Source organism: Apteryx rowi, unplaced genomic scaffold (assembly GCF_003343035.1).
Source record: "Apteryx rowi isolate R43461 unplaced genomic scaffold, aptRow1 scaffold_37, whole genome shotgun sequence".
NCBI classification, from domain to species: Eukaryota; Metazoa; Chordata; class Aves; order Apterygiformes; family Apterygidae; genus Apteryx; species Apteryx rowi.
This window is the reverse complement of record NW_020450196.1, coordinates 4277833-4297409: the sequence shown is the minus strand read 5'-3', so window position 1 is coordinate 4297409 and position 19577 is coordinate 4277833. Positions and strand designations below refer to the sequence as shown.

The window sequence follows — 19577 nt, the reverse complement described above, 5'->3', positions numbered from 1 at the left end:
GCTACATTTTTTTCTTAGATAACTTTGGAAGTGAAGTGCTACTTTGAAGTGCAGCTTTGGACAAATTTTAGCATTTACTGCATTTTCATTCTGGTGGATATCTGGTATTATCCTGAGGCATTTGCTTGCAAGGGCATTTAACATACCTAGTTTTGAGCTGCAACACACTTTAACAAGACACTTGAGATATAAACTGGTCATTGGAAAAAATGTATCAGTCTGACTGTGCCAGTTCATGACACTATTTCCTTCAGGATATCCTCACTGACTTGCATTTCATTGCCAAAGTAGGTAAAAGTTTGGCAAAACTTCCCAAAGTTTGTGAGTTTATGGATCCTCATTAAACTTGCTTCTTTTTCATAACAGACTATTAAGGCTATTAAGCTTCCTTTTATTTACTTTACATCCTAAATATCCTGCAGTGATCACACAGATGTTTATGCAGCTTAGGTAACCCATAAAACACAGCTTAGATTAACTTACTTTAGTGCACCTGGGCTGCCAAATCTCACTGGGCACTTTACACTATCCATACAGCATGGTTCTCCTGAAAACGTGTCCCCCAGTTTATTGACCAAAAGGTAACAAGAGAGCACAAAACGGTTACAGCAGATGCAAACCAGGATCCACCTAGCCAAGCAGCAGTATCCAACAGTGACCATGAGTGGAAGCTCAGGGAAGAATTAAGAAAGCAGCAAGTGTATTTAGATATTTTCCCTTATACATTCCCAGCCCATGACATTTTTCAGCTTGGAGGACTTCCCGAGCTGGTTGTGGTATCAACTGTACCAACAGACGAGCCCAATTTAGCAGCATGTGCTTTGTTTGCTTTCTAAATCAAAATAAACTCTGTAGAAAATAAATGCTGTAGAAATCACTTTGTTCTGTCTGCCAAGCTTTGTGCTGTCTTTCTGAAAAAGAGTCCGTGGCACAGTTTTTTGAGAAAGCTTTCTAGTGTCACATTTGCCATAAAATATAGTTCAGAACTTATTAGAGACGAGGCAAATGCTGGAATGTTGAAGGGTGTTATAAAATTTCATRAAGTGTAAATGAATACATTCAGCACTGGTCCCAACACATTATATGTATTTTTATGGTTTCCCCAGGAACAGCGAATTCTGAACTGGAAAAGTATTTTCTGCAAGCATGCAGCTTTTTGAGGGAAAGCAGAGCAGAGAGGCAGGGTGCTGGCGCATGCGAGCACTCCTGGAGGTTATTTTCTGCACTTGACGGCCCCGGCTGAGTCCTGGCACGTCTGGCTGGTCACCAACCATGACTCACTGCTTTGTTTCTGGTGTCAAGAAACGGATTTTCAAGTCTCAAACTGTCCTGGCAGCTGATCTCAACAGGGAAAGAAGTTTTGCCTGCTAGCCTGCAGAGTCAGAAACTTCTGTTGCCTTCAGGGAAAGCTTAGCGTTTACTGAAGAAATTTGCAGTTGTACTTGCCTAAGAGGTAACCATGGACATCTGGGGGATTATGGAGGCAATCGACTCATTATTAAATTTTACCAAGTGGTTAATCTAGTTTAACAATCTTCATTTTGGGTTCAACTTTCACACGTACGCAGGCCCCCCCCATGCAGCCCATCACAGGAGTGTCTTTTCCAGTTTCTTTTCCAGGCTATAAACCTACATAGCATTGACAGCTGCTCCACACCTCACGTACTGGAGATATTTGCCATTAGAGCCATAAAACATATATCAGTGTGACTTCCTTATACTGTCCCTAGCATAAGGAAGCGAAAGCCAGACCCATCTCCACAGCACACAGAGGGTGAAGCTCCCTCCTCCAGACCTCAAAAGCCGAGATTAAACCAGGCCACAAGACTAGCTGCTTGCCAGGTTTTATCTTGGAAAACAAGGAAAATATTTTTGACCGTTGGGAACTTGGGGGGGGGGGGGGAAAGAGGGGAGAGGGAAAAAAAAGACAACTTTTCAATGTGTGATACTGAAATAACCTTAAGCGCTGAGCCAGTATTTCTTTAACTGCTATGATCTAAAGGAAAACCGTCATCCACACCAGCCTCCAAAAGCCTGGTCTGTAACACTGTCAGGAGGCTGATTCAAGCTGACCACATATACCACAATTATCTAAGGCCAATAATCTTGGCCTCCAAAATTAAGGTGAATGTTATTTCACAAGATCACTGCAAATGGAAACTTTCTGTACAAATTTTTTTCAGTTTAAATAAAGATGTTAATGAAGGAGGTGGGGAAATCAACAAAATGCAACATGCAAACAGCCAACTAACTCTTCTGAGGTGGACATTAGATTTTTAAGAAGCAAAAAACATGCAAAGTTTTAGAGAGAAAGGGGTAAAGGATGCAACACAAGAAAAATAACCAAACAGGGCTATTTATATATACATTTATTTCCTTGTTTTTAAAAATTCTCTTTTCTTTTCTTTTTAACAGGAAATTTTTCTTCATGTCTTTTTTTTTTTAAACTGCTTTGAAAAAACAATCATAGTCTGCAATATCTTTACATTTTGCAAATAAAGTAATTAATTCTTTCTTTTGCTTCAGACTCTGTATCACAGAAGCAAAGTAAAGGAATATTAATAGCCATGAAACTAGCCTCAAGAAATATCTGTTGCTATCCTTGCAACCCCCTGGGCAGGAGAATGGCTCTGCTTTCCAGTGAGTCTCAGGTCTGTGAACCAAGCTATTTCAGGAGAATATAAACGAATTCCAGCAGGGAAAGCACAAAAGGAATTTTAAAACTCCTCCTCTACATCTCTGTGCCATTGGAAACCCAGTTGGAAGGAATTAAACCCACAATGCCATACTAAACACAGATATAATCGGATGACTCAAGTTCTACACAGCTATTTCATCAGGGAATAAATCTGTAGTTACTTCTTTATACCTCTCTCCCATAAGCAATTCAGCAATATATGAGGGCTTAAATTCTGCATCAGATGCAAAGTGGAAAGGTAAAGACATCAACAGAAAGTTTTTTTTAAACAATAGCATGAGGGATTGCCAATGGCCCACTGGGTAGAAACTCTAAATACCAATTAAATTATCTTCTATATGCAGCAAAAGCTGTAACTGTCTGCCAGACAGTGCCATGAGAAATAACTATATGTCACAGAGGTCCCCAAATATGCAAATCAGTGACGGACAGAAGGCAGGCACTGAAACCCCACACCAGTTTGTCTTTATCTCTTGGCATTTAATGTTTGCTTGTTGGCATGGAGGAAATGTGTCATAAGAAGCCAGTTGGCAACCTCATTCAGACAGGAAAGGATTCCCCCAGTGCAGGATCTGAGGCAGACGTACACACTCCCAACTGAGTAATTTTCGTAGTTCAGATTTTGCTAAAATTCATCATGGCACTCCCCATTAGGCACACGCCTACAGAAACACTGTGAGCAAGCTTGCTATTGCAGGTATGATCAGCACTGCATAAAGGTAATCTCTCCCATCAGGCTGATTACCTTCTTTATTTGTTTGCTGAATCTCCAGGAGATCCAAAACCACTAAGTCAAAATTCCTTTTTTCTTCTAGGCATATTTTCCATCTGAAACTTACATTCCTTCTTTTCACAGAAAAAGAGTACAGAGACATTTGATGGGATAGCTCGGTAAGTTTTCCTTATTGAAAACAACTGTAGACCACTCACTCTTTTTTTATTTTTATTTTATTAGAGACAGTCACCCTGGTAAGTGGGAACTCACAACAGTGAATTCCTGGTTATATCAAAATAATCTTGAGCTGAACCAAACTGTGCACATTTTGGCAGTGTCTGGTTGATATAATAATTTCCCCTGCTGAAGCAAAGATGTAAGACATTCTCATTAGAATCTTCTCCATAATCACATAAAAATCAGACTTCACCTTTTTGAATGCCCTTTCACAACACCTCATTCAGAGTTAGGTGCTAGAATTCAGGCTCAGGGTGGCCTCTTAATAAATATTAATTGAAAAGGAGAAGTGTACTTTCTGCTCCAGGATAGTTGAAGCTTTGCTTTTAGTTTGTATATGGTCATGTTGTGCATTAGTACAACTGTTGCCAGAAAATTACAAATATTGGCAGCAACATATGGAAACCTGGGCAACAGAACATGCAACCAGACAATAATGCTAATAACGAAGCATGCAAACAAACAGAAAACAATTTCCACTGCAACCAAACTGCATTTTTCAGACCTGTTGTAGTATGTTTCTGTGCCAGCCATGAAAGAAACACTGTGGTGTAACTGAATATAAAAACTATGCTCAATAAAATTCAGAGCCTGGTCAAGATGAGTCAAATATTAATTATGACATTCAAGGCTAGCAACTGCTTGTTAACATCAGAATATTCTCTGATGTTGAGAACAATCTTTAATAATAAATATGAATGTAACTGTGGAATAAGTTGGTGGGGTAGGAAAAAACAGCAATTGGTAGGTATAGAGTAATTCTTTCTAGCTGTCACTCCAAAATCAATTAATTTAATTTATGTTAGTAGAAAAGTACAAATATATGTGATCACTGCAGATAGCAGAAAAGTCCTCCTTCAGCATCCCTCTCTCAGTAGGCCTACTGTGGACTAAATACCTAATGCCTTCATGACTTGAGACAGCCTCTACCAGTCTAGACCCTTGCCCATGCCCTCTGCAGGGCCGTACTTCTGAGAGACTCGCAGGCGGCTCTTCCACGTAGCCTTCAGGTAACTCAAGTGGTAACAACGACCAGGTCTAGGTGACCCTGCTTGAGCAGGGGGGTTGGACTAGATGATCTCCAGAGGTCCCTTCCAACCTCAGTGATTCTGTGATTCTGTGATTCAGTGACCATGGGACCAGCAATGCTGAACCCCGCAGCAGGTTCACCATCCACCTCACCCAACTCCCAGGCAATACATCTGTAGAGGCACCTGTGAAATGCACAGGGGGAAACAACTTCACCCAGACCCATCGTGCAGGTACAGCCTGCAAACAGCTACTTACAAAAGGTCTTACAGACTCCCCTCTTCCATCACCCTAGAGCAACGCACCCTTCAGGCTGCCACTGTCCCCTCTCAGGAAATTTCCTGTAGTACAATGCAGGTTGCACATGTGCTATACAAACTAGGGTGGCACAACCACTGAATTAGGAAAGACCTTGAGAGGAAGGTCCAGCTCGTGCAGCTGTCCAGCAAGCAACAATTCCATTTTCCAGCAAGATTTGAAGATTTACTTTTTGTTTTCTTTTCACAGAACCGTTTGTATATTTTTCAYGCTGGGGACTTCTGTTGAACCTTTCATTGCTCTGGGTTTCATCTTTAACTCTTATCTCTCACTCACTTTCTCTCTCTCTTATCAGTAGCAAAGAGAGGTACCTCAGCTGAGAAACGGGTGCCACATGCACTCTTGCAGTAAGCAGCTGTTATTTCTTCTAAGAAGAATGGGCTGACTTGCAAGTTGACCAAAGGTATAGCAGTGAAATTCCCTGCCATAAAGCACAAAAAGGTGTATCAAAAAGAAATAGCACAAAAACTAAGCAACTTTGGAAAGGTTCACTGACAGAAGAAGATCTAGCCAGTCCAACACAGGAAGAGACCATTGGAGTCCTCATCTGGTAAAGGGTGACTGATCATGTAACTCTATTTTTGGCTTTAACGCCCTTCAGCTGTGACGCCTACTCCAGATTCATAAGTGCTTTTTTCATGAAAAAACAAATGCTGATTACAGCTCTTTGCTTTTTACCTACATGTGGAGGTCCAAGCTATGCATACCACTCATCTTATTTCCATATATGACAACCTCACAGCACAAGCTTCTCTCTTCTTTTTCAAACAAACTGCAATTACTGCTTTAATAACTCTTCAGCTTGACACTTAGTTTAAAATAAGCACTAAAATTGGCTATTTTTAGAGCACAATCTGTTATTGATATAAATCCTCTCAAGTTTCCACTTAATCACAGAAGAGTATTCTTGGCGAGGAAAGAAATCCCTCTATGAAAGGCCTCATACGAATTAAAACACAAAACAATGAGCTGACTAAATAGAAACTAGTACCAACTTATGCATTTGAACTCCTCACGCTTGTTACCAAACTTCAACTAACATGATACAAAGCAATAGCTTAAACTAGCATCGCCTAACTATATGTATATATAAAATATTACAACAAGTAATCCTTAATTAACCTTAAAATGGTTTAATAACTGCTTTGCCTATGTAAACACTGATTACAGGTAAGTGCTATGTAAGCAAGCTGATAGCAAGCACTATGAAGCTAAGTATACAAATACAGATGCAAACCAAACCAATATATTGATACAGATTTGTAAGCAAACATTATTCCTCACACTGATTTTCTCACGTAGTGAAATTTTCTCATTACATGTGCCTTAGACTTTATCACACCTCTAAGGCATATCTCTAGGGGCTAAAAAAAAGAAAAAGAAAAGTAAATCCTGTTTACTTAAATGTCTATGTTTTGTTAATATATTAGGTACACTTTAAAAATCCAGGTACCATGATGCTCATATTTGCAGTTTTCATTTATGTATACATATGCACTTTAGAACTAAAGCCAGCCTTTACCTCACCTTATGAACACTTAGGAAGTTAAACAACCACAAATCAGCGAGCTTAGACTTAGGGAAACCGTAACCATTGATCCTCTGATTGCTGTGAGGACTCCAAATTTGTTCACAGCTACGGAAGTCTGCCACTGCCCAAGCTACAGCTGATGACCTGAGCTAACCTGACACTAACAGCTCCTCATTTTCTTGCTGCCTGTATCGAGTAGCTTCTCTGCTGAACTCTAAGCCCTCCAAGCACGGCACCAAACTATAGGGCTGGAAGGTGACGCCGAGTTTAGAGGAAAGGCGAGAGGTAAAAACAGTGGCATTAGCCCAGCTCTGCTACAAATTCCCTCTGCTGTTCTGCCATAATCATACAGGACAAAATTGGCTATCACCTGAGTACTTAGGTATGATTTTCCTGGGATGAGATGGATCGAACTTAACCTACTGGGCAGCAAGATTGTCGAGCATGGCTTGACACATGGAAATGTGCCTTAGAGTCTCTGATCTTCCTATTTCAGCCCCTATCCAGAACTTCTAAATTTTTGTCACTGTGCCACAAGGCTGTACATGTTTAAGGCAGGGAATACATTTGTCTGTATGTTAGGCACCTGCCACATGGGGGAAGAAGAGAAGTGACTTGCTAAGAGCAGACAACAGCAATAAATACGGGATGATGAACAGCAGGTTAATTTGGGGTTACATGGCCCTAGAGAATTAAGGCCTCTGTTTCCAGAGCAGATGCAAGGCAGACAGTGCAGAAATGCTACATCTGCTTCATCACTCGCCTGAGCCTATTCTGATGATATGAGAGAGCAATCCAGAGCCCGTATCCATTCACTCATCCACCTCCCTGCTGACTCCACTAGACAAAGATGCCAATTACTGTCAGATATAATTGTGACTCTGTCATATGGCCTAAAATGAACCCAACTCACTTTGGCTAAGCAGCTACGAGACGGTGCTCTCAGTTAAGGAGGTTCATTTGCAGAGTGATCTGCCAAGAGTGATTAGACAGAGCAGGACTATTTCRCAAAAGCTTGTCCAGCATAAGAGCCATGTGTAAAACAGCACACACCAAAGACATGTGTTTACACTCCAAAAAGTCTAGATTATCACATTACTAGAAAGATAGGAAATGATGAAGAACAAACCCTTCTGCAAAATGCATCAGAGTGCACCATGCCTTAACTGATCTGTTTCTCCCTGAAATGTTGCAGTCATGAGCACCAGAAAACTTTAACTGCATGATGATAAACCTCCCTATAATGCATCAAGCCAGAAAAACACCAGTAAGGAACAAATTTTCCATCTCCTGTTAATAGCAATTGAGAGATCCTTTATCTAACAGGGGACCTGCAAAAAAACCTCCTATTTCCTCTCTCGAATGAAGGTGCCGAGCATTCATACGCATATACACTTACAAGAACGCAAGCACGTACACATACATGTCACTTTTCTATTTTTTACCTTAAAAAACACCAGAAATTCTTATCCTCTCTGCTGTGAGTGGAGAACTCTGAAAGATCACTGAAATAGGATTTTTCTTAGTTTTCAGTAAAAAAGGTGAAGGTATTGAAAGTTTAACAAAAAAAGAACAGTGCTTCCAGGTAGGTGAAAAGTAGATATGTGCTAACAGTATTCCAAGTGCTTCAGATAGAGACTAGAAGCCCTCTTTCCTTTTCCTCAGCTTCTCATTGCTTGTAATGCAATGTAGCCTCAACAGCAAGGTTTCTAGTAAGTCCTCCAGCAAGAGAAGCCAAGATTTAGTATTTCTAAACTGGTCCCAGCTAAGGTGCCTTTATACACCAAAAAGGCAAAAGAGACAAATTCTGTTTTTGCCCCCTTTTGAAAACAGTTTTAATGTATGCTTTTGGGGCACTTCCGCTGTCCACCACAGCACACAGGCAGTGAGGGAGCAGCGATGCCACAGAACAGCTCTGCTTCTGCACCACCCACACCTTGGCCACCACGCATGTTGCCATCCCTTTAACAAAGCAACAACGGCTCAAAGAATATAGTCTTGCAAATGTCATCAGTAATAAAAAACATAATAATAATAATCACTGTTGCCTCAGAAAGATTTTTAAACACAGAACTCAAGATTTAGTTCATTAGTTCTATCTTCCCTTACAACAGGAGACATGCCCCTTTCCTTGTGGGAAAAAAAAGCAGATTTTCCTCCTGTGYTTTCCTATTATACTTTACTCCATTCAGATTTTCTAGATGAAGCCCCAGCACCATATTTACATATTGTTTTACACAGCATGTATATGAACTTAAACAAACCAGATTTCTGAAGCACAGAAAGCATACCAGAGGCAGCTCAAAAAATCCAAGTGTTAGCCAAAATCTTCTGGCTGAGATGCTGTCATACCCAGTTACTGCAATAAAGCTGTGCCATCCAAGTTCTGCCAACATCCGAAACAGGAAATAAAGAGTCAGGGAAAAGTCACAGTGTTATTTATAACTCCCCAGGAAAGTCAGCATTATTGATTTCCAAAGAAAATACCCCACAAACCAAATTATCATCTCTGTGCAAAAGCATAAGGAAAGGAAAAATTAAAGCAGAATTCATGGTTTTTTTGCTCAGAAAGGCTCAGTCACATTCTCCCTCCTAAGGGCAGGACTACTGACTCCTGGGAGGTTTAGTGGTATGGACCAATACCCACACGGACATTAAAAAAAAGTATCTATTGCCCACCCAGCCTTTCCACACTCTTCCCCAGACATATTTTCAGCCCACCTCATGCAGTGAGGAAGTTGTGTTCCTCCTTTTACATCCCCTGAATTTATGGCTCCCTTCTACCCTGCTAAGGATACTAATTTAACAATGCCTCTAGCCTAAAGGTACACGGGAAATACAGTGTGAAAACCATAGGCAAAGAAGAGCAACAGAAGTGGCTGCCCTTCCACTGAGGGGAGCGTAGCGCTATTCGAAACCCAGCTACAAAACACTGGGAAGCAGGAACAGTTAGCAGTACAGCAGCAGCTATGGAAATATACAATTCCAGGTGATAATATCAATTCAGAGACTTCTTAAGCTTTTCTAAAGCACTAGCTAGCACTCCTGTAAATGTCTCTTCCCTATTAACATGCAGAGAGAGCCCCTCTCATGGGCTTTCAGCCCAGATTAAGTAGCATGGCTGGGAGTATGGGTTTGAAGCCATGCCTGCTTCCCTTGAGCTGTAACCTTCCTATACCAGCTAAGGGTGCAAGCTACATCACCAAATTTCTGCCATCGTCTAATGATTTCCAGCAATTCTAAACCTATGCCCAGAACTGATGACTTTTTCTGCAATATACTGGRAAAGAATTAGAGAACCTCTGTTTACCACAGCACAAGAAACTTGCAATATGCTCCCAGAAGACCTTGCAGCACTCACAGGTCTTGAAGTATCCATGAGGACTTTAACTCAGAAGTGACTTTGCCTTATGGCTACTCAAACGGATGCAAGACTAGCCCGCATTCCCACAGCCAGGCACCAAACTCAGCATCCGACTCTGAAGTGAAAAGACAGCCRTAAAATCCCAATGATTAAAAAGATGTTTACATGCTTCCCATATATCACAGTTCCCCACTCCAGGCAGAGTCCTGATCACACATGCTGAAACCAACCCTCTTTAATGGGCTTCTCAAGCCAGGTTCATGATTGCTACTGAAAGGGAAAAAGCCATGATCCAGGCTAGAAGAAACATGGTCCTGTGAAAGGAGACATGTTTTCACTGCAAGATCTACAAATGAATCGGGGAATCACTGAGCAATTTACTTTACCTGTCTCTACATTGCCAGAGAATTTCTACTTGCAGATCTTTGTGAAGCACTTGAAGCTTTATTGCTACTATAAAAGCGTTAACATAGTTAATCTAAACTTTGTTCTTAGCTACAGGAGTTAAAACACCATCTTTAACGTTATGATCAGACAACAGGCAGATCTTCTGCCTGTTCACAGAGCAGGTAGAAGGGCTGTCTGTGAGGGAAGCAGTTCATGCTGAATGTCTCCCTGCTCCTAGCCATGACTTTYTACTGCAGGTGGACCTGCTCCACAGTTGAAGGGCAAGAGCATTCCTCAAGGCACCATCGTCGCCCAGAAGTTTGCTTCGCTCTTTGTTCAAGGTGGGTGGGCGCTAGACAAGGCCCACCCTCAAAAGAGTTTTGAGCAATTGTTATGACGTAACGCCAAAGAGAGAAAGGTTGAGAAAACTGTACCATTCTGAAACGAAACATGGAGAATGACTTCCTTTATTAACTGTGCATCTCGCTATGGTTTTGTGTACAACAGCTGTAATCTGCTCCTCTCATTTCTGTAGCTCTTTCCACTTTTTTGATATGAAATACAGTTTATGGCCCAGCAGGTTTAAGGAAACTCATAAAGTCACAACAGAGCCTCTTGAAGTATTTTAATAGTTCACTAATTGAAAACTGTGGAATCTGTGTTTCCTAGAAGACTTTGGCTGATATTTCAAATGGAAATCTGATTACTGTGATTCATGGATATTTTCCTACTAAGACTTGCGAGGCTTTCAGTACTGAGCAAAGTGTTAGTAACATGTAGTTCATACTTTATCTGAAAATACATCTATTTAAAACAACATTCAAAGTGCACCAACACAATTATTCTACCTACTACAGTCATCTGACATACGGATCTCGAGCCGTGTTTGCCAAAAGAAAGYGTGCTGCAGCAACAGCTGCATACTGTAGAAGAAGTGATCTGTTAATCAAAGAACATCGTTAAAATGGCAGGCATATATATTGTTGCRTAAAAATTGTAGGAGTCTTTGGGTTGATTACAACAGGAACAAATTCTACCATAATCAGACTTGAAACTTTGGCATGGAAACACAGGGAAGGAGAAAGAAAAAGACATTTAGTCTTCTAAATGGGAGTAATAAAATACATTCAAATGATATAGAGGCTTTTAAGCAATCAAAGCAAATGGTATTAAGCTACAAGGATGACTACACTGACCTTTTATCTGACCTTCTGTTGCATTACTTTTACAAAGGAATATTAAGACAGTAAAAACTAAAAGATTAAAGGAAAATATCTCTGGTTTTTCGCAGCGTATTTTCTTTAGATGTAACAGTACAAGGCTTGACACCGTTTGATGAGTTTAATGAGTTAGCGAATTATAGTGTTGCCTGTACTGATCTAACACTCTGGCTGGAGTTGAAAAATCTCAGAAGGTAATAAAATGAGAAAACAACCAAAAAAGGCAGGGGGACAAGACAACTAATTGTAACTACTTTTAGCTTTTTTCCCTCCACTCCCTCCCCACCCCGCAATAAGCGCTCAAAGATTTCCACTCGATAGCATCCTGTATAAGACTATTTGGACACATTCAGGCTCATTTGGTTACACCTGTGAACAGAGTTTGTACCATATGCAAGGTGAAAAAATAAGTCATTTTTAACAGTAAAAATGTTTCTGAAATGTCTGTGGTGACCCTTCAGTACGAGCGCAAACTCATTTCTTCTCACTACAGATCTAGACCCATATTCACTCCAGAATTTATACAGGGAATTGACTTCCCCTTCCCTCAGGGAAAAAAAAAAAAAAAAAAAAAAAAAAAAGAGGCAAATGACTGGCGCTCCCCTTCTATTTCAAGATGAGTATCTGCACAGTGTAATAAGCTGAATGACTCCAAAGGAGTTTATATTGCCTGTCAGCAGTTTTACTGATTCTGATTTCCTGTATATAAAGATTCATACCTTGCATCCTGAAATTGCTAAGCAGAAAGTCTAGAGTTTGATTCATTTACCTCTTCAATTTTTTCAGAAATTTAAAAATATTTCTAGCTGTTTCAGCAAGCAATTTTGTCTCTTTATAGATGTGTTTCAGCAAACTTCACTAACAAGTCCCCTTGTCCATCCTGTCTATGACAAAAAGCTGAAAACACAGTTTAATTTCCTATCAATGGAGAACAAAGCAGTACAAAGCTAGAGCGATTTCCTAGCACTGGGCCCTATCCATCTCCACGAGGGCCAGCGGCAGCAGCTGTGTCCAGGCAGGAAGCCCTACCTCAGCCTCCAGCGCTCGACTGAGACGAGCCCAGACCACAGCAACCTGTCACACAACCTGTGTGCACGGTCACTTTTCCCACTCATGCAAGCCCACAGTGATATGACATTAGTCTCTCCAGGCAGGCTGTGCCGCCAACACGCTCAGCTGCCTTATAACTTAAGGCTAGCTCAGCTGTGTCTGCATGAGCTGAAATCACAGCACTGGCTGCTGCACAGACACACCCCTGGTTTTCTGTGTTGAATAAGAATATTTTTGTAAACTYGCAGCATTTTGGCATGCGAAGCTGCAAAGTAGTTTTCAGGAAGTGTGGCTTTACAGCACCACACCGCTGACAGAATCACACAAGTTGCTCCATCCTAGCAGTGAGCAGGAAACCTTGCCGGCTGGAGGGAATCAGCCTTTCTTTGGGGTTACATGCAAAATATTTACTTGACTGAGGTGCTTTGGCCTCCATCACCTCTCCCCAACATCCTTTTTTCCTCCTACAGTTTTCTCATATAGATTTAAAGAATCAGTGCATGTACGCTGCTATTACTCTGTTCAATATTACCTGTGACAACTGTCCCAGCTGTTGCCCCAAATCAATTTCTAGTGGCAAATTAGCTATTTTCAGTTGTTTTCAAATCTAAATAAAGTCCAGCCCATTGTGAAGAGTAGCAGGTATATTCAGTAAACAAGAACGTTGTAACAGCTGTCCTCCCTCTCTTGTCGCCAACCTCCATGGCTCAGTGTAAAATACACTAAAATAGATTGCTAATTCCCTAAGCACTGAATCACTAACAGCTGTAAGTGAAAATATGCATCTGAGAACATTACTGTCTTGTGGAGCGGAAGGAATGCTTTGAAAGTCATCTCTCATCCAGTGATGCACTGATAACAATTTAGGATTTGTTTGTTCTCCTACTGCAGATGCAAAGCCAAGACTTAGCAAAAGTCTCACCCACAGCCAGCTGCTGCTGAAGCCCTCCATGAACGTAAAGTGCATGGGGACCCCTTGGCCCCCTTCCTGCACAAGACCTGCCTCTAGAAATGAGCTAAAAGCATGCTAATAACCATAATTCAGACAAGGCTCAGGGAAAATCCTATTGCTCAAGAGCCCAGAGCAGGAGGTTATATCTGGGCAAGCAAAGCATCAGGTTGCCTCACAAGGGGTGAGGCTGGAACAAGGCTGAATGGCACCACTAACACATGGTACCAAGCTGACACTGACAGACTGCACAAGAAAACAGCAAAAGAAATGAGCTGAGCGGTCGAAGTTGAGTGCACAGGAGAAATAACACCACCGATGAAGGAAGGAATAAGAAGAGCATAAGAGCCTGAGTGCATCGCTGAGAGAGTAAGCCTTTGGTTTTTTCTTTCTCTGGGGAGATTAGGAAAGAGAGGTCTGTCACTCCAAATGCAATTCTTTTGTCCAGAAAGGCAAACGTTTTCATTATCAGGACAAGGCAAAGCAGGTTGTGAGCCCATTCTAATGGCACCTCTACTCTGTGAAATGGCATTCAGGACAGAGACGTCCAGGCTGACGAGACCCAAACCACTAAGCTCCCCGGCAGAGCGAATTTATCAGCCAAAGGTCTCTCAGGTGAGCTAGCACGTGCTACGCTAGCCTGGCTCTGCCACATCTGGATACCAGCTGGCACAAGCCTGCCTGAGTTACACTCTCCTTTCCTCCCAAATTCACGTTTATCATGATCACAGCAAGGCCACTTGTCTGATAAAGCCAGTGATGTTACACCCTTTTCATAGACACATTTAAAAATTATATAGTTTCCCAGGTACAGGAAAGCACTGCGGACAGGTGTACAGAAAACTAACACAACTGACTGGTCACTAGTGATTACCCGTTTCATTACTCTGTATTTACACCCAAATGATGTGGTGCTCAAGATGGGAGAGTTTAGGTCAAAAGAGGTCAGCTTTAAATCATAGGACACAGCTGTAAATACAAGCTGTTTAAATGGTATGCAGGCAGAGTTTAGATTAGAGATTCCTCATGTTTCTGCTCTTGTGCCTGACTTATCTGAAGCTCTTTGATGGCTGGTCTGCTTCTTGAAATTATTTTTCATCTTAAAATCATTTTCAAGTGTAACTATATGATACACATGTCCCAAAAGACAAACTTCAGTTTCCTGACACTATGTTAGTGATGTTGCTTAGTTACCATAAACTTACCTGATTGACTCCCATTTAGAATAAACCAAAGAAACTGAGTCTTGGACTGCTGTAACAGAAATCAGGCATGTTTTAAGAAGAAAAGTTCTTCTTATGGATTTTAAGGATCCTTAAATTGGTGGAGTACATCATAATTCATTACATCACTATTCTGAATGAAGTCTATTTCTTTTCAAGGATATGTCTTCTAATCTTTGGAATATTGCAGAAAGAGAAAAAGTTACTCTAAAACTCTGAAATGCTTGCTATTAAAAATGTATCCTTGGAGATATGAGGCTCAAAGTAATACACATTTCTGGAATTTTAGAAGCGAAGCAGCACAAAAAACAAAACATGCACTTAAAGTTGTCACTGAACATATGACAGCCAGATGCATAAGGCCATAGCAACCACCAGTCACAGCTTCAGCGGTTCAGTTCACATGGCTCATTACAGAAGATGGACATTGAAAGTTGCTCGACAGCTCTCCACAGTAGAGCAAAGGTGATAAGGACAGACCTGTACAAGTGCTGGTAACACCAAAATAGCTCCAAGCCCACAACTGGCCGTGCACGGGCACATTTAGCCAAGATCACCCTCTTTTCAGAGCACATTGCTAGAATAAATGGTCTCTTTTCCCTGTAGCTTGCAGGGGTAACAGACAGATTTCTTATCTAATGTTTAAATCCAGTCAAACACATGCAGCACAAAAACTCCATTAGTGCAAATTTGAGCTGACAGCCCAAATGCCCATTATTTCCAGCTCTATTAAAAAAGTCTCTTAAACTGAAGGGAAACTGAGAACAAAACATACCCACAGACACCAGCACATAAAATGCTGTACAGCTATTCTTGGCAGAAGTGTAAATAAATCGTCCAGAGTCATAAAAAAGATGTGCCATGGTTATTGCGTCTAATGAAACTAATTTATAACACTGCTATGCGCAGAATGTTCTTACCATTAGGTTATGGCTAGCCCTGCGCTGGAAAGGGCTGGGAGGAAAGCAAAAAAGGACGAAATTCAGCCCTCCAGTATGGCTGCGACTGACGGAAGACAGCCCACTTCATTCAGACAGTCCCCTACTTCGATTCCTGGTGGGTCTATACAGCTTTATTTATTACTCTACTGCGGATTACTGCCTGTTACATACAGCATCTTCCTTCGTGCAAAAGCAACGCAGCCTCATCCTTTAGAGGGGGATATGGCGGGTTTGTCATAGGGAGCGAAGAAAGAAAGCAATCTTTTGCTTAATAGAGTACATCACTACATTTACGAAGCATGGGTATTTTCTGAAATAAATGCCTGATCTGGTTAAACAAAATCTCAAGGTTATTTGATAAAAGCCTATCATACAAAGTTTGACACTCTGTAGTAAAATTAAGTCTTTCACCAGTAACACATCATGTATTTTGCTGACATGCATTCTGCTGACACAACAGTAAATTCCTATAGAAACTGGCCACTATGAATCCACAAAGCTTTATGCCCCAAGGTAACCACACATGAACTCATGCTACATTTACCTGCAGATGTTAGTGCTAAGCAACTTGGAATTACAGCTCCTCGACTATCTTTAAGCACCACTGCAGTGCTGAATATAGGTCTGCTTTCTAAGTTTCTCACCAATTAATTGAGTCCAAGGAGTTTGATCTTTGTCTTATATTCCACAGCTAGATTTTTTTTTTTTTTTAACATAAATTCCCTGTTCAGAGGCATTGTGAAGGCAAGAATATTCATGCTAACATGGGAGTGTGCCTACACCCCTAAACCTACCACACGCCGTTAACATCTTTATGTGTATGGTTTGTGTGTACTACCAAATCATTCAGAGCTGGCATAGCTCATTACGGCTCCACTGTACACATACGAAATCATCTGTTGCTCATCAGATTTCAGACGCAGGGTTACATAACGCAGCCCTTTTCCTGAGCAACGACCTTACTGTGTTTCTTGTGTGGTTGGTAACCTACAAACAAACAGCCACTTCGCCAAACACGTCAAGTTTGCCCTGGATTCGCCACCCTCCACACCGCTTACCCTGAGAACAGGACTGGCGCGCTAGGAAACGCGCTGCCGGCAGCACGGTGCTGTACGTACCCAGCTGGGGCTCGGCCCCACAGCGGGGCGCGCTTCCCACCCCAGGCAAGCTCCCCAGAGGTTTGCATCCTGAACCGAGCCTAATTTGCACACTGGTGTGTGCTTGGTGATGGTCTGCTAAGATCGTTATCATTCCGAACCGTAGACATCGAGTTAGCAGATGACTGACTCAAGAAGCTAACAGTTAAGAAGGGCACCTTGACGGTTATACTTAGGGTCCCACTCCTGAATTCAGACCCGTATGGGAGAGCATGAAGCAGAAGATTATGAGAATACAGATCCACCGGACACATACTAACTATGGAACAGCAGACACATTAGAGGCCAATTTGCAAGTTGTGCCTAAAGCAGAACTTCTATCCATTTTAGTATTATTTCCTTCTATGCTTAGACTAAAATGGGCTCTGCAATGTCACTCAATTATATGTATCAAAAATTAAGGTAAAAAAAACATGTCTTCCAATTATAAAAATGATAAAATTAAACACAGAAAAAAACCTTTTATCCCGGAACTACCAGAATAGTAGGGAGAAGCCAAAGACATTAAAAAATCAGCTGAACCCTAGAAACCTACTGGTTTAAGTGGGAATGCACAGCTGTAAACAAAAGCAAAATTTAGCCTCATATTTCCAACTGTGTCTGGCCCTTCAGAAGATACTGGATCCCTTGGCAACTGGGCAAAAATCTTTCAAGTATGGAATGGAAATTTCTGGGCAGGATTTCAGCTATATTTACAGCATCTCAACAATTTGGCACAAGACCACACTACTGAGAGGTTTATAAGATGAAGAACTAACACTGCAAGTCACATAGTCACTTTTAGGGTACAGGGTTATATACAGTACAATCTCCTAATTTTATTTTAAAATAAAAGATTTTGAACTTATGCAAGAAATGGAACAATTCAAAGCTAAACCACCACTCCCATCCTTCACTTCCTCCACTGTGCTGGCAAATCACCACATGTACTGACGCTGATCAGAGACCTGCAAACACCAGGGCCTGGTATTACCAAGCGGGACAGGGTCATATTAAATAAGAGAGTAAAAGTATCTGAGGAAGACTCATTTTGCACACCCGCTTCTTAGATTTGAATGAACCATTTTCAACTATATTTAGTTATAATTCTGTGAATGCATTTCCAGAGAGGCTAATACCTTGCATGCCAAATGTCTGCATGGAATGACATATTATGATTAAATTACAGACTGCAGGAAAAAGGGTTTATAATGGGAACACTGACAGAACTATATCTGTTAAGAGTGTTGGTATACCACATACGCTGCCAGAGTGTAACAGTCCAGTTACATATATCTGAAAAACAAGATCTACAATGACAGAAGCTTTGCTGTAGTATTAGCCACCCAGTATGGTTACGGTCATGGAACAAAAGCAAGCTGCAACAGCCTAACTAGTGGTCTGTGGGCCAAAAAAATTTAGGCTGTTCCTGATCTAAATCAGTGGTCTAATTTTCCTGTTTCTTGAAACACTGTAACATGGATGTGCACAACATCTTGCACAACCCTATCTGCAGGTATTACTCCCAGCCTCTCACAGTCACTTGGAATTGAATCAATACCACTACCATGTGGCTTCCTATTATTCACAAAAAGGAAGTGCTACTTCCAAGAGAAGCGACTTCAGGAGGCATGATGTTAGCAGGCACAGTAGGGAAAGCAGAGACAGTTACCAAATTCCAACTACTATCTTCAAAAATACAGGAGAATCTATTTATCTTTAAATAAAAAAAGGGAAGAGAAAAAAAATATTTTAATAGGAAATCATGACATCCTCACAGCTAAGTCAGTGCTCTTGGGACATTCTCAAACCCTAATGATTAATCTAAAAATTAATGATTAAGGTGGCTTACTTTGGATTTGTGAAAACTGGGCATAAATCAGAAGAGAGCACCTTATTATAAGCTGAGAAGTGGACTGACAAAACTAAAGCAGCTAGTTTTGAATGGAGCRCTGATGAGGGGTATTTGCCTCCTTGCATCTGTGCTCACTTCTTCATTACTCTTGGCTCATGTTTTGGAGTTTTAAAACTTCCCAGACACATAGTCCTCTTTATTGTGTGAACGCAACTTTCGCTTTATGAATGACATTCTGGCCAAAACATAACCCCAAATAAGTAATTTTACTTCCCAGTCATACCCGTGTTGTATTTACTTTCATCTAGTCTTTAGTTTGGTCCAACTGATTCTGTCATCAACGGGAGTCTAAACTAGAATTTGATCGAGGGCTACAGTTGCACGAAAATGCTGTGTCTTGACTGGATTTTGTTCTCCTTTTGAATTGCAGTCAGTCGCATATAACTCACTGACACATGAATGTGCATCTTTTTCCTACTGAACTGCAGGTACCGTAGAATGGACAAAAGCCTTAATCAAACATACCGTAAAGATACTGTTCATAAAGATTGTCTCTCCTGCTTTGAAAAAAGCAGCCACCGACAGGGCAGAACACAATATATAGGTAGAAAAAAACCAACAGTGCTACTTCACAGAAATTTTCGAGCCGTGTTTCGCCTAGGAGGAGGGCAAGCTGCCCCAAGGGAATTTCTTGAAAGGGAGCTCCCCCCCCCGCGGGGGGAGAAAGCGACAGGAGGTGTCGCCGCCCTCACCTTCGCCGTTGAGGGTCCAGGGCAGGTGCCCGTAGTGCCACTCGTAGCCGCAGGCGCTGTCCTCGAAGGCGCAGGAGCCGGCCGAGAGCGCGGCCGCCCCGGCGAGCCGCAGCGCTGCAAGGACAAAGCGAGCCCCGGTCACCCGCGGCGCCCCGGGCATCGCCCCGGGCAT

At 41.5% G+C, this 19577-nt stretch overlaps 1 protein-coding gene across 1 annotated transcript in view; it reads right to left on the bottom strand.

Annotated features, from left to right (window-relative positions):
• LOC112969824 (MAM domain-containing protein 2-like) overlaps positions 1-19565 on the bottom strand; it is a gene marked incomplete at its 3' end in the record, with an annotated part of 32050 nt that extends 12485 nt beyond the window's left edge. The window contains exon 1 of the mRNA XM_026073511.1: positions 19406-19565. Coding sequence (XP_025929296.1) covers positions 19406-19565 — 160 coding nt within the window. The remainder of the gene's footprint in view (positions 1-19405) is intronic.
• Positions 19566-19577: the final 12 nt, after the last annotated feature.